The sequence below is a fragment of the Nicotiana attenuata genome, unplaced genomic scaffold (assembly GCF_001879085.1).
Source record: "Nicotiana attenuata strain UT unplaced genomic scaffold, NIATTr2, whole genome shotgun sequence".
NCBI classification, from domain to species: domain Eukaryota; kingdom Viridiplantae; phylum Streptophyta; class Magnoliopsida; order Solanales; family Solanaceae; genus Nicotiana; species Nicotiana attenuata.
Window position 1 is genome coordinate 135,023 of NW_017671249.1, and position 14,795 is coordinate 149,817.

General features: G+C 38.4%; 1 protein-coding gene across 1 annotated transcript; it reads left to right on the forward strand.

Annotated features, from left to right (window-relative positions):
• The first annotated feature begins 9,919 nt into the window (after positions 1 to 9,919).
• LOC109207029 (hydroxymethylglutaryl-CoA synthase-like) lies at positions 9,920 to 14,575 on the forward strand. The gene is made up of 12 exons (XM_019369908.1): positions 9,920 to 10,313; positions 10,810 to 10,916; positions 11,392 to 11,524; positions 12,033 to 12,176; positions 12,308 to 12,466; positions 12,836 to 12,909; positions 13,000 to 13,075; positions 13,170 to 13,225; positions 13,316 to 13,403; positions 13,574 to 13,714; positions 13,810 to 13,959; positions 14,114 to 14,575. The coding sequence occupies exons 1-12, from the start codon at positions 10,242 to 10,244 to the stop codon at positions 14,300 to 14,302; spliced, it is 1,389 nt and encodes a 462-aa protein (XP_019225453.1). The 5' UTR covers positions 9,920 to 10,241; the 3' UTR covers positions 14,303 to 14,575.
• Positions 14,576 to 14,795: the final 220 nt, after the last annotated feature.

A 14,795-nucleotide genomic window follows, 5' to 3' on the forward strand; every position in this document is an offset into this window, starting at 1 on the left:
TTCCAGCCTTTAATTCCTCAAAAACCATCCCTGAAAAAGCTGATCCTCCAAATTTGAATTTCAAATTCTAAGGAAATCAAATCTGAGTTTCCGATCTTAATAGTCCTTCAAAAAAAAATCAAAACAAAAAAGAGAAAAACCAGTAGAAAACTCCAAAAAAAAAAACACTGTTACATTGAATTTTCTAGGTTAATTTTGAGTTCTAGGCATTAATTCTCATCTCTTAGCTTGACTTTTAAGTGCTGAAGCTTCAGAAGTGTCCTGGGTTCAAATTCGAGCTATTTTTGGGTGTATTTGAGCTGTTTTGGTCGTTTCAAGCTAAAATTGGTCGGTTCAGTCAATTTTTGAGTCTATTTGCTGGTGTTTTTCGTTGCTGGTTCTACTGAATTGCAAGCTGAAATAGTTGTTGCTGTCCTTTGCTGTTTGAAACTGTGTTTAGCCCACACTGCTGCTGATCTCTCCTTTTCCTTGTTGTATTTCAAATTCCAGGTACACATCTTCGAATTCACCTCGATGTAGCTTTGGATTGGAGTTGAAATGAAAAGTGTTCATCAGATCTATGCTCGTTGGATGTTTTCTGTTGCTTATAATTAAATAGATGTTAGTTGATGTTAGTTATTTGGTTTGTATTACATGAACAATAGACACATGGACTGTATAATTAGGACTGCTTTTAAATTGATTTGGACTGTTTTGGACATTCGATTTATAGTGGACTGCTGAACTCTGTAATCGTATAGCTATCCTGACATTAATATTAATTTAGTGTAATTTGTGAACAACGGAATTGTTAGGCCTTTAGAGTTAGGAAAAAACATGTTCCAAATAGCAGTAGGTATACTTAGCTTAGTTTAAGTTTTAATTACGAATCATGGTTGAATACATGGGGACAATCATCATGTGTGTTTCATTTATCTGTTAGTAGCGTTAATACAGTGTGCTTCGTGAGTAATTGAACCATCAGCTTGTTGGAATTGTAAGAACTGCATTATCAAAGAGCTCTAATACGAGATATTTAGTTTCAGTCTTGTAAATCATATGTGTTGAATCCTGTTTTGTAAATCGTAAGGCACTAGGCCATGCTTCATGCGTGTTGGATGTTAATTTGGACTTGTTTGAAATGCATAATGAAATACCCTTGAATCAATAGCCCACTGTTATTGAAACATTATTGATCAATAGCCTATTGGTTTCAACTAGCTGCAGGTCTAAGAGCTAATTTCTTGGGCTCAATACTGAGCCAAAGAAAAAAGAAAAACCTTTGAATAAAATTTGGGCCCAATGATGTGGCCTTGCTACTAAATAGAAAACCAAACTCGTTCGTTTAGATCGGGCTAGATATTAAGAAGGCCCAAATCGCAGGGCAAGTTCATGTTAACAGGAACTGGGTTAATTGGCGAAGCCTAAATATACTAAAAGTTAGGATTCATGTTAAGATCCCGGGATTAAATTTAGTAACATGGTTTTGGATTTTCTCGTTAGGTAGCGTGTTTGAATTAAGAGGTGCGCCTCTTGTTCAAGCGTGGGCTTGAACTTGAAGCCCAAATTCCTTGTTTACTTTAAGTAATGGCAATAGATATTAATTTATTAGGACCATTTAGAGACAAATTCAACAGAAAACTATAGTTTGCTTTGGGATGGCCTTTAAATAATAAAATGAGGTGAGCCCCGCCAAACAAAAATGCATAAATTGCGAGGCCCTATTTAAAAGTTCCTATTAAAATACTTAGAATTCGGAACGGGCCGTTTAGCGAATTTCACGGCCTCCCGCAAAGATAATAATATTAGCTGCTTTAGGTGCGCCTTTTAATAATTTTACCTTCCTAAATACGGGTGTGCATTTCATGCAACCCAAATCCAAATCCCAAAACGTTGAATAAAAATATGTCGAGGATCCGGGTGCATTTCATGTGACGTGATCCAAAAACACGTTTTTAAACGACGTTCAATTTCTTAAAAAATTTAATTAAAAGCGGTAAGTAATTTTTAAAATTGCACGATAGCATAACATGTATTAAAATCAGACTTTAGCCAAATATAGCAGTTGAGCGACCGTGCTAGAACCACGGAACTCGGGAGTGCCTAATCCCTTCTCCCGAGTTAACAGAATTCCTTACCCGGATTTCTGGTTCGCGACTGTTAAACAGAGTCAAACCTTTTCCTCGACTCGGGATTCAAACCGGTGACTTGGGACACCATAAATCTCCCAAGTGGCGACTCTGAATCTCTTAATAAGATGAATCCCGTTTCGATTGTCCTTTAATTGGAAAAACTCCCTTTATTATATCCCTTCCCGGGGTGTAGTAAGAAAAAGGAGGTGTGACAACGGGCGCTTGGCGCATATGATCCCAGGTTTCGAGTATCCCTCAAAGTACCTCCGGCGGAAAAAGAGGGCGACATCGGAGGAGAAACCGCCTTTCCAAAACCAGAAATCACGGGCGTGGTAGGCTCAGTCAATATTTCCACTCCAGGCCTCCGGTCCAAGTTCACCTTGCTTTGAGCACCATCGCCCTGCAAAGGTATCTCTTGCTTATTGTTATCATTCTTTAGCCCAGAAGCTAGCAACCCTTCTCCCTCTCCAAGGGGCACGGCCTCGCCTCGGAAGGCTCCCCAACATCTACAACGACATGGTCAGTACGCAGAAAGAGAAAATGCTTTTCCAAAAAAAAAGGGGGGGAGGGAGGGAACAAATCGCCAGCACATACCATGATATTTTGCCTCCCATCGGCTCCTAGACAAAGCTCGCCACTTGAGCTCGTCGCGGGTCGAGTGAGCCGCCAACTCCCGAGCCCAACTCGGCAGATCAGGGACCTCGCATGGCATCCATGAAATTGTTGCAGAAGAGGGAAAGAAGACACATTCACGGAACACTCCTCCACCATAATTAAAAATATACGAAGGCACAAGTGTACCACTTACGTGTATAATTCCATTCCTCGGGGAATGGCATAAACTCCACGGGGATGATATCAGCAGTCCGTACTCGGACGAGTCGACTCATCCACTCCCGATCTCCATTTTCTTCACCATCAACAAAGAAAGGCGTGGCCAACCGGCATCGTAAGGTTAACAGAACTCGATGGTGAAAGAGCTGGTACAGCCTGATAAGATGACTGAGCGTGAATTCAAGCCCTGCCTTCTCTGCAAAGAACCTCATCATCAATACTATCCACCAAAATGATGGATGAATCTACACCAAGGTAACCCGGTATTCCGACAAAAATCAAGCACGACCCTATCAGGGGGGCCTAGCGTGAAGGGGTACATATATATGTTCAACAGCCCCTCAGGATGATCCATAACGCTCTCTCCCTGGGAAAGTACGCGCAATTGCTACTTTCTCCCCCCATCCACAGTCTCTCCTCACTGATTCCAGATACTTCTCTCCTATTAAAGAAATGGTCTTCGATGCATAATCCCGATAACCTCGAACATTGGGAGTCTCTTCTGGTAGGAGACTCCCTCCCGAAGCAAAGTGCCCAGAGGCGGAGCTCTTGCCTCCTTGCTAAGCGGATTCAGGCATAGCAGCCATGGCTACAGTAAGACGAAGGAAGGGGAAATGAAGACTCGGTCGGAATTCTTGGGTTAAAGAAAAATTGGCGCAAGAAAGGAGAACTCTGTGAAAGAGGATAACTACTCAGTATAGCAGAATCTCAAAAAGGGCGCGAACAACCCCATATATGGAAAAAGCGGCGACCACTCGCCTTTCCCGAAGGATGATTAAAAATGTTGGCTAAAGCTTTTATCGCTTTGGAAAGATACGCCAGCGGAATTGCCTCGGTCATTTCGTAGCCGTTTCCTACACTTGACGTCGCCATACGACGCTTCTAGGTCAAAAACCTTGCGTCAGCCAAGTCCCGAGGTGGTACCCGACCTCGAGGACCTCCATCAAAAAGAAGTTAGGCTCCAAGAAGCCACTGGCATCATTGCAAGTCCCGAGGTGGTACCCGACCTCGAGGAACCCCACAAAAAGAAGACAGGCTCCAAGTAAACCATTGACATCAATACAAGTCCCGAGATGGTACCGATCTCGTGGGCTTCTCTCAAGAAGAGAATAAGCGCTTAAACCCTACTCATATGGGTCTGGTCTAGGGGTACCATCTAAATCCGGGTAAACCCTCACCCAGGATCTATCTACAACGCCTTAAGGCTACCTGCACTAAGTTCGAAACGAGTTCCCAGGTGGCCCGGGTTCGAGCAAACATCCACTCGGGGACTGCTCTCGAAATCCTAAAGGCAGTCTCTATCCTCGGACCTCCAAGCAAAATTCCCCTTCGGAGATTACCGTCGAGTCCGAAGGCCAAGCCTCGATCTAAGGATTCGAAGCCCCACTCTCATTCAACTCGAAGTCAAGGTCCCGGTGACCCGAATTTATCAGTCCAATCTGGGCTCGGTCCAAGGAATGATAAAGGGTTCTACGGGGAGCCGCGTTAAGCAATCAAAGTCAAAAGAAACACTCGCCCTCAGGCTCGGTATTTGTACCGATCGGCGGGGTCAAGCGCTCAGATTCTTTACAAGCATAGATAAGGGGAAATATAGCATACAACAGAAACAAATTGAAGAAACATCTTTTCCATTAATAGGCACAGTTACAAAGCCTACGAGGGGTCCTTACATATGATTACAAAAGCCCACAAAGGGTCCTTACACAAAAACAAAGAAGCGAAAAGGTGTACACACGTGATTCAAGCCTAGAGCCTAGCCTATTCTCCGGGGAGCATCCTCAGCGACAGCATGTTCGAGCATCACCTCCTCGACGGTCTCATCTCAGTCTCCCAAAGTAGCATCTTTAAGGGAGAAGATGAAGAAGAGGAAAGTGGTGGAGAAGAGGAAAGTGACGCAGAAGAAGCAGAAAGGAATGAAGAAGTAGTTGGGTGAAAAATTTGGCTAGTATGGATTTCACCAGTAAGCCACTTCTTGAGACGTTACCCGGTGCGGGATGCGACAATTGGTAGATATTTCCACCTCACTCCATGGAAAGTAAAGGGAGTGAGGCGCCGCACCAGGTAGTCGGGGGAGGTGAGCAGTGGTGTAAAGTCCGAACACTCCCCTGAGCAGCGGTGTAGGGTCCAAACCTTTTCCCGAGCCGGGATAAATCGGCCTCCCTACCTCGTCATCTCGAGCCAATGACGACAACGACAACAACAACAACAACGACGACGACGACAAGACGGCATAATCTCGCTCAACAAGAAAAGGCCCAGGAAAAGGTCTATGTGGTGGCTGGTGAGAACGCCGCCATGTATCCTTAAGGTAGTGGACCTCGAACATGATGGACAATGGATGAGGACGATGAAAGGAGAAGGATGGATAGATATTGGAAGACACTTGAATAAAAAGTTGATTCCAGGGGGTCCCCATTTATAGGAAGGTTGGCAGCGTAACTGACGGCGTCATTATTATCTTTGAAAGACGTATCGGCAGGCGCATTTAATGCATCCTTGGGAGCCGAACCGGCAGTGACATTGTTGCTTTGAAGAATAAGAAACGGTAGTGCTATGAATAATTCTGGAAAGATGAACCGACGGGACGCTTCAGTCATCATGAAGGCTTGCATCATAAGTATGATGTCATCGCGGGAAAGTTAGAAGAGACAGTTATCAAGGTCGTTTCTAATCGTTCTACTCTAAGAAACGCGGGGACTATCTGTATACGGTAAAATCGAAAGGCCCGATTTTCGGCCATTACAACGCCTCTGGAGCGAGGTTTCCAAAGGCTCGAGGCCACAATCGAATCTTACCCCGAGGGAACATCAGTGTCCAACCTCGAGGCCACGCAAATCGATAGTTACGGTGAAACAGTGGGAATTTCCCTAGGCGCATGGCTAGGACTGACAAAATCTAGAGGTTTAGCTCTGACCCGTATCAGTGCATTGAGTGGCTATGCCTGCCCCATATCTTTGTAATTAATGCTTCTGTACTATGTTTTCCCTCAAATATAAAGGGGATCCTTGTCATTTTGTAGTTATTTGTTGCTCCATACTAAAATATACAAGAACACCTTCTCTCTCTCTAACACATTCTCTTGAGTTCATTACTTCATTCATTGCTTGCATTCGTTGCGTTCTATTTATTGTTCATTATTGGTCATAAAGAGCCATTGATCTTATTCAAACTGTTAGTTGCCCATCGCCTACCCCCAATAGCTCCCAGCCGAGCCTCAGACTCGACCCCGAGGTCCTCGAATAAGCAAGCTCGAGGCCCCAATTATTAACCATTCGGTTCGATTAACACCTTGCTCTCAAGCTCTAATCTTGTCTCTAAATCTTTCACATAGCATCAACTGCTTAACAAACGGCATAAAAATAGATCACGTATTTGTAGAATCTCATAATCAAATTTAATTGTTATTACCATTTTCACAATAAACAATATGTGTGTGTATCTATTTTAAAATATTACATTATCATACATGATCTAGGAGGGGACGCCCCTATCAGCAAAGACACTATATTATACTCAACCATATCAATATATTTAAGGAGAATGGGACACAAAGGCGGATCTAATATTTCATATCAGATTCAATTGATCCATTTACTAATGCTCGGCCAATATATACATACAGAAAAATATTTAAAAATATAAATGTCCAATAAATCTTTTTCAGGTAAAATTCATTAACTATAAATTAAAAATATAAAAGCGACAATCCCCTGTTCTGTCCTCGTCAACTTTGAACGTGCTTTGGCCATAGTTGTCCATACTCAATTGATCTGCAATTTGGTATTGGTTTTGGCACCAATCTGTATTAATATATTTTATACTCCAACAGAGGTCTTTATTTACAAGTTGTATCTGTATGTATTTAATGGGGTCGTTTTGGCTGTCAGCACTATTGGCATCCAAACTAGAGAAGTTCAATAAAAAAAAGTTACGAAAATAGAAATAAAAAGGAAGTTAAAAAGAAAGATAAATTTGTCTTTTTTCTTATAATTATGTCGTAAAAAAAAGGTTAGGACAACATGTACGAAACAGACATTGCCTATCTTTAACTTCCTTCTTTTTCTTTTTTGGGTATTCTTCCTCTCATAAATTTTGTCGACCTTACAAATTTCTTTTTCTAAACGTGAATATAATTTTACAGAAAGCAAATAGAAAAAACTCTTTTCAAATTCAAACACATTAGAGCATGAGTGCAAATAATGAGAAAGACGCTAGATGAATGTTGCAAGTTGCAACAGAGTAAACAGAGCTTATACTGTTAGTTGAACTTTAATTATGACTATTTGAATTAGGTTTATTTCGTTTTGTTATGATAATTGTACATTAAATGAGTGGGGTATAGGAAAATGCAATAATTTATTGGTGCTAGAACCTTGTCTGAATGGGCTCTCGTTTGGTGCGAGGGATAAGAAATAATTAATTGTACATTAGAGGTCGTTTGGTTGCCGGTTAGAGTTATGCAGGTATTAGTTATACATGTATTAGTTATGTAGGTATTAGTTATGCAGGGATAAGTAATGCAGGGATTAGTTATGCAGGTAAGTTATGCAGAGATTATTTTTTTGAATGTTTGGTTTGTTGTATTAGAAATTGATATACATTATATAAATTTTAAAGTAAAATGCTTGTTTACAACTATACCCCTGGCCTTCTTTTACATTGTTTTTTCTCTCTTTCCATTTATGTAGGAAACAATTTAGTTAGGAACTTTGGGTGTTACTTTCACTTCTTCGTCATACTACTGAACGATGTGAAGTTTAGGCATATTTGATTTTCACTTCTTAGTTTTGGTATTTCCATTTTCTAGTGGCTTCTTCAGTTTGCTTTTGCTAGTTTGTTCTTTAAAAATGAGAGAAGACAAGGTATATAGTTGGCAAGTGAAAGCAAGTGAAACCTGCTGACGGGTTGGCAGAGAAATAAGGAAGCCTTATGTGTAAAGTGATAGGGGTAAATTTGTCATTTCAGTATTTTATCCATGTATTACTAATACATGTATTAGTTATTCCATCTTCTACCCCGCATAAAATAATACAAAGATTGACTCATAACTTATACATGTATTATTTATGCATAATTAAAAAATGTCAACCAAACATGGTATTAGTTATGCAGAATTTTATACAAAATAACTATTGCCTACCAAACATGGTATAAGTTATGTTACCCCTTATACATGAATAACCTTTTTTCTAACCAGCTACCAAACGACCTCTAAATGAGTGGGATATAGGAAAATGCAATAACTTATTAGTGCTAGAACTCTGTCTATAAGGGCTCGTTGGTACGAGAGACAAGAATATTTAATTCCAAAATTAATTTTGAGATGCGTTTATCTCACGTTTGGTTGTGATAAAATCGTGGTATAACTAATTTTGAAATTAGTTATTCCGTGATTGTAGTATTTTTTTTAATCCCTATGGGAGGATGGATAACTAATCCCGGTATAACTAATTTTGAGATAATTAATTATGGGATAACTTGTTTCCCTATCAAACGACCCCTAAGAGTACCAAAAATTGGGTAAGCTTTTTGCTATTTTTTCCTTTATAACATTGGTGTCTTATCAGCTTGCACGCACTTTAACTATTCCACAAAAGATCAACTCTTTTTTATGACCTCGAATAACTATATCCATCAAAATATAGGTAGATGAGGAAAAGCATACTAAAGATGAGTAGTATTTTCTATTTTAAGTTTTTATATTTTGCATATATTTTATTGACCACTAGAACATACTATAAGAACCAATGTCAAAACATGATTTTTCATTTATCTTTCGGCCGTTCGGCGTGAGTCAAATTTTGATCAGTGAATATAAGGTAAGCATTAAAATTTCCCTATTAACCAGAAACTTCAAATAATTTTGTAAAGTGAATAGTTCAACTAATTAAAAACAGATAATCCATTAGATTGAAAAAAATCCGATTCTAATTCTAGACCCGGCCATAGACACGTGAAACACATAGGCAGAGTGAAGTTGGGGCGTAAGGGCTTTGCTGTCAGTTGCAAATTAAAGATCCTGGGTTTTCATCTTTTATGGAAAGCAGATTTGTCGGCCCACCTGATATTTTTCAAAAAGTATTTATTCATAATTAATGTTTGCAAAATAATTTGGTTTTTTAGTTCTTTAATTATGGAGCAAAGATGGTTTTACATTTTTTCATTAAAGACCAATTAGTGCAAATTGACACCATTTGACACATACGTGGGATGGTGCACAAAGAATCATTCTTAGGCTGCTATTTAGGAATTAGATAATATTTATTTTATTCTAAAAATTTGAACTAAAAATCTTATATTTAAGATAACTCAAGACATTTGTGTCCCGAAAATTGGAACCTGAAAGCTGAAATTTAAGAAACATTGGCTAATTCCTAAATAACAGCTATTTACAATGGCTACCTGGTGTAATTTTTACCACTAGGTGCGGAAAATATCATTCCACCCATTACATTTACGTGATGAATTTTGACTTGATATAAAATTTAAGAGAACAAAAGAATTTTAAAATTTATGGTTATAAATATGTCATGCTCAATATTTATGCGACAATAAAATTTTTAAATTTTATAGTCTTAAATATATTATAATATTTATGTGATTACAAAAAATTTCAGTAATAATAAAGTATAATTATTTCCATTTTCAAATATAAAAAATATTTATTTTTCGAACGAATTAATAAAAAAATAATGTTACATCAATTTGAATGAAAAAACGACACAAAAACAGATAATAGGACGAGATTTTGACCGAGACCTCTTTGTGGATCCCAGTTAATCACCCGGAAAAGATTGATATAATTATCGAGTAATTATTCCGAGGGAAACTTTGGCGCAATTGATAAATTGTTGTTATGTGACAAGGAACTCACGTGTTCGAGCCATGAAAGGCTGCATTTCGGGTCCCGCATATATTGTGTTCGATAAACTCTTTACGGTAAGCAGGGACCTTAGTGCACCGGAATGCCTTTAACAAGTAATTATCCTATTTTGGAAAATGATGGGTAGTCATGACGTCTGCATTTGAGGGGGGGAGGGGGTGCGATAGTAGTATATAAATCGAACGGAAACATGCGAAGGCTTCTCAACACACAACAACTCCACTCATCTTCTTTCTACCTTAGAGAATCACTCGGACGTCTCTCTCTCTCTCTCTTTCCGACCTTCTAGGATTTCGTCTTGAACATTCTCCTCGCCGGAGAACGAAAGAAACACCGGCGTCCGGTGATTGAAGGTTTACTTTTTTTATCTTGTTAATTTCTGTGCTCAAAGTTTACAGTTGAAACAATCGGAAATGGCTTCTCAACCGAAGAATGTCGGAATTCTCGCCATGGAGATTTACTTTCCTCCTACTTGCCTTCAGCAGGTAAAATTTTTGTATATCAAATTGTAAATACGTACATCTACATGCGTATAATATTAAATACTTCCAGATGTATATCTACGATTGTATTTTGGTGCTGTAATTTGGATGAGGGGAAATGAAAAGAGTGACGAAAGTCTACTATTTCGGAGAAAGCTTTTCGCTATGTAATAATCACAATTTAGACTCTCGAAATTCCTCTGTTATTGCGTATTGTTATTGTACTTTAAAATTGAGTATTGTTACCTTAGTGTTGTTATAAAGAGAAAGTCAATAATTGCTCCGGACGTTAGGAACCATTTTGGTTTAGATCTAACGATTAATGAATCTAAGATCATAGATTTTAATTTATTGTACTTGCATGTCACATGTATTATGACATAATGTGATATTCAAATTGACTTTTTAGTTTTGAAGGAATAGATCTGCTAATAGAACTTTCCGACATTAGGATTGTGATTTTTTGAAATTTTAATTTATGTAAAATTGCAATGTATAGGAAGTATTGGAGGCTCATGATGGAGCAAGCAAAGGCAAGTATACAATTGGTCTTGGACAAGATTGCATGGGCTTTTGCACTGAGGTTGAAGATGTTATATCGATGAGGTACACGGCTAACTTTTGTAGCTGCAAAAACGACTACTCCCTCCGTCACAATTTATGTGTTGTTTGATTAGGTGTGGAGTTCAAGAAAAAAGAAAGACTTTTGAAACTATTAGTCTAAAACAAGTCATAAACATTTGGGTGGAATCATCTCATCTAGGGTAAAATAGGAAGTTTAAAGTTAAATCATTTTTAAATATAAAAAAGTTTCATTCTTTTGGGGACAAACTAAAAAGGAAAAAGTATCACATAAATTGGGACATAGGGAGTACAACTATACCTACCAATTCCAAACTAGTGGGGATCGGATAAGTGAATTCTATATAATTGTTGTGCTTCATTTGGTCCGATTTCATTTCATTACTTAAATATTTGTGTTTTAGCACAAGTTAGGAATTGGAACTAACTTTATTAGCTAATCATGCAAAAGTGATACTCCTATGTTTGCTTCTGTTCTCATTAAATTTTTCATCTTTAGCTTGACAGCTGTTACTTCCCTTCTGGAGAAGTATGCTATTGATCCAAAGCAAATTGGTCGGCTAGAGGTTGGAAGTGAAACTGTTATTGACAAGAGCAAATCCATCAAGACATTTTTAATGCAAATATTTGAGGTACTGGCTATTGCTTCTTGGCAATGTTGAGTAGTAAAATAGTCTATTATGGTTTGTTCAAATGTGTGGCCAAGTGAGACTTAACTGCTAAGCCTTTGAGTCATGTACTGCTGATTAGCTCAAAATAGAATATTTGTTGCAGCCGAAGTTTTTTTCTTATAAAAAAAATATTTGTTGCAGCCAAGTATTATAAAAGATGTGAAATGTTTAACACTTTAAGTCACTTATTGTGCATTAAGTATGTCCTAGTTTCATCTTGGGCCTCAAATTTAGCTGATCCTTTGTTACCCTTTTATATTGTCACCAAGTGAAAAACATAAGTAACTCCTCCAAAATGAGATTACTATTTGCTGTCATATTTATCCTTGGATAATAAAATGTTCATTGTACTATTTTTGCTTGTTTGTCTTTATTGACTTTCCTCTTCACTGCTAAAGCTTTACCTTATGCGTATAACATACGGTGATCATAAAACTTATCCTGGTTCTGCACCATTTTAAACAAACAGAAACATGGGAATACTGACATTGAAGGAGTTGACTCAACTAATGCCTGCTATGGGGGAACTGCTGCATTGTTCAACTGCGTAAATTGGGTGGAAAGCTCATCATGGGATGGACGCTATGGACTTGTAGTATGCACAGACAGTGCGGTATGATCATCATCTTAATGCATTCTACAACTTGATTTTTGTCTAAAGCTTTCCTTATTAGATACATAGTGTGAAATGCATTGTGCTTTTGCATGAGCTTTATTAACTTGTTCAAGAGCTTCTGTTTACAGGTCTATGCAGAGGGACCTGCTCGGCCCACTGGAGGAGCTGCAGCCATTGCTATGCTTGTGGGGCCTGATGCTCCTATAGTGTTTGAAAGCAAGATCAGGGCTAGCCATATGTCCCATGCCTATGATTTTTACAAGCCCATCCTTGACAGTGAATATCCAGTAATTCCCCTTTATCCCTGTTTGTCTTGTTGATCATCAATTTCACATGAATGTTTCAAAGTAATATTTTGCTCCAAGTGTTGGGTTAAAATTGTTGTTGATTTTTTGAGGTAGTGCGTATTGAAATGGATATAACTTGATAGAATTTTTTGAAAGGTAACACTTGCTGATACCTTAAACTATATTTTTTGGTTCTTAACGGAAATTGGATGAATATTTTATCAGGAAAAAATGCGTTGCATGACAATCTGTACACTTTCAGTATCTCTTATCAATTCCTTAATTGTACCAAAATTGTGCATGCTGCATCATCACTGTTGAAGCTTCAGAATTTCTCATCTGCTCTGTATAATGTTAATTGTGTTGCAGGTGGTTGATGGTAAACTTTCACAAACCTGTTATCTCATGGCACTTGATTCTTGCTACAAGAGTTTATGCAACAAGTAAGCCGCCGATTTATGTGTCTATATATTTGGAGTTAAGACTTCTTAACTAGTATCATCTTTTAGTGACCTTTTACTTCCATGTTTTAGATATGAGAAATTGGAAGGCAAGCAATTCTCAATGACTGATGCAGCCTACTTTGTTTTCCATTCACCATACAACAAGGTAGCTTATGAGCCCCATACAGATTCATAATTTTTTTCTACTTCTCTAGATAAAGTGATTGAACAGTTGTCTGAATCTTTTCTTAATCTTGCAGCTCGTGCAGAAGAGCTTTGGTCGATTGCTGTTCAACGACTTTCTAAGGAATGCTAGGTGTGTTACAAATCTTCTGTGTTAGAGAGGAATCTTCTTATTGTTTAAAGGAATTCTTTGGACTAATCATCCCCATTTCTGCATTTGCAGCTCTGTTGATGAGTCTGCCAAACAAATTCTAGCTCCGTTTGAATCCTTAACCGGTGATGAAAGCTACCAAAGCCGTGATCTTGAGAAGGTTCACTAACAATTTCCCACTCTTTTCTTCCTTAAATATTTCTTTATTTTACAAGTGATCTCCTGCGATTGTCTTCCAGTACTTCACTCAAAATGATGAAATGAAGTCTTAAGTAGGATAAATAGCTCGAAGACTGAACTGAAAATGGATTTTTATTATGCATATTACAGGCATCCCAGCAAGTTGCTAAACCGTTTTATGACCAGAAGGTGCAACCTATCACATTGATACCAAAACAAGTTGGCAACATGTACACCGCGTCTCTCTATGCTGCTTTTGCATCCCTCATTCACAATAAGCACAACACATTGGTAAATACAAGTTACTTCTCTTCTTTCATTCCATTTGATTGTTCATGTCCATTTTCTACATTTTCTTCCAGTTTTGAATCATTTTGTTACCTCAGGCTGGTCAGAGGGCAATCATGTTCTCCTATGGGAGTGGTTTGACTGCAACAATGTTTTCACTAAAGTTTAACGAAGGTCAACATCCTTTTAGTTTGTCAAACATCGCAAGTGTGATGAATGTTGCGGAGAAGTTGGAATCGAGACATGAGGTATGCTAAATTTTGATCTACAACTCAATCGTGGATTTGGGCTCCATCATTGACTTTATTTAAGCTTGGATATCCAAGCAGCTGTTGGTGATTTTTTATTGTATTATCTCTCTTTTTTCATCATAACCCTGACTGACAATAACATCTTGTGTAGTTCACTCCTGAAAAATTCGTCGAAATAATGAAACTAATGGAGCACAGATATGGTGCCAAGAACTTTGTGACCAGCAAGGATTGCAGCCTTCTCGCCCCAGGAACCTACTACCTAACAGAGGTTGATTCCAAGTACAGAAGATTTTATGCACAGAAGGCTCCCGAACATGGACTGATCAACAGACACTAGGAGACTGAACAAGGTCCTTGCACGGTGTAAGGACATGTAGTTGGTTCGTGCTCTTTTAGTTCTTGTCAGCGCATAGAAGAATAACTAGTGCATCCGCAGATTTGATTGTTATTACATATTGTTTCTTTTCCAGAATAGATCCTATGCCTTTGTTTCTTTCCCCAACAAATTCTAATGTTCAGTGTAATCTGTCTCCACCTGTTTGTGAAATTATTGTAGATGATTGTAGAAGTCATCAAACCTAGTCTTGATTGAAATTCATTAATTTTCTCACCTGTGCCTTCATAAACTGATGTGCTTATGAGAAAGATCATAACTTCAATGGGTGATCCCAACGATTCCCACACCGTTGGTGCTCTCGCCTCTTTTTTTCTGCCGCGCATGCTAAAATTTAACGGAGTATTGTGATTGCACAAGGGCAACCTATTTTAGCAAGGGATCATTTGGTTCACATGTTATTTATGCAAGGATTATAATGTAAGAATTGTTTATG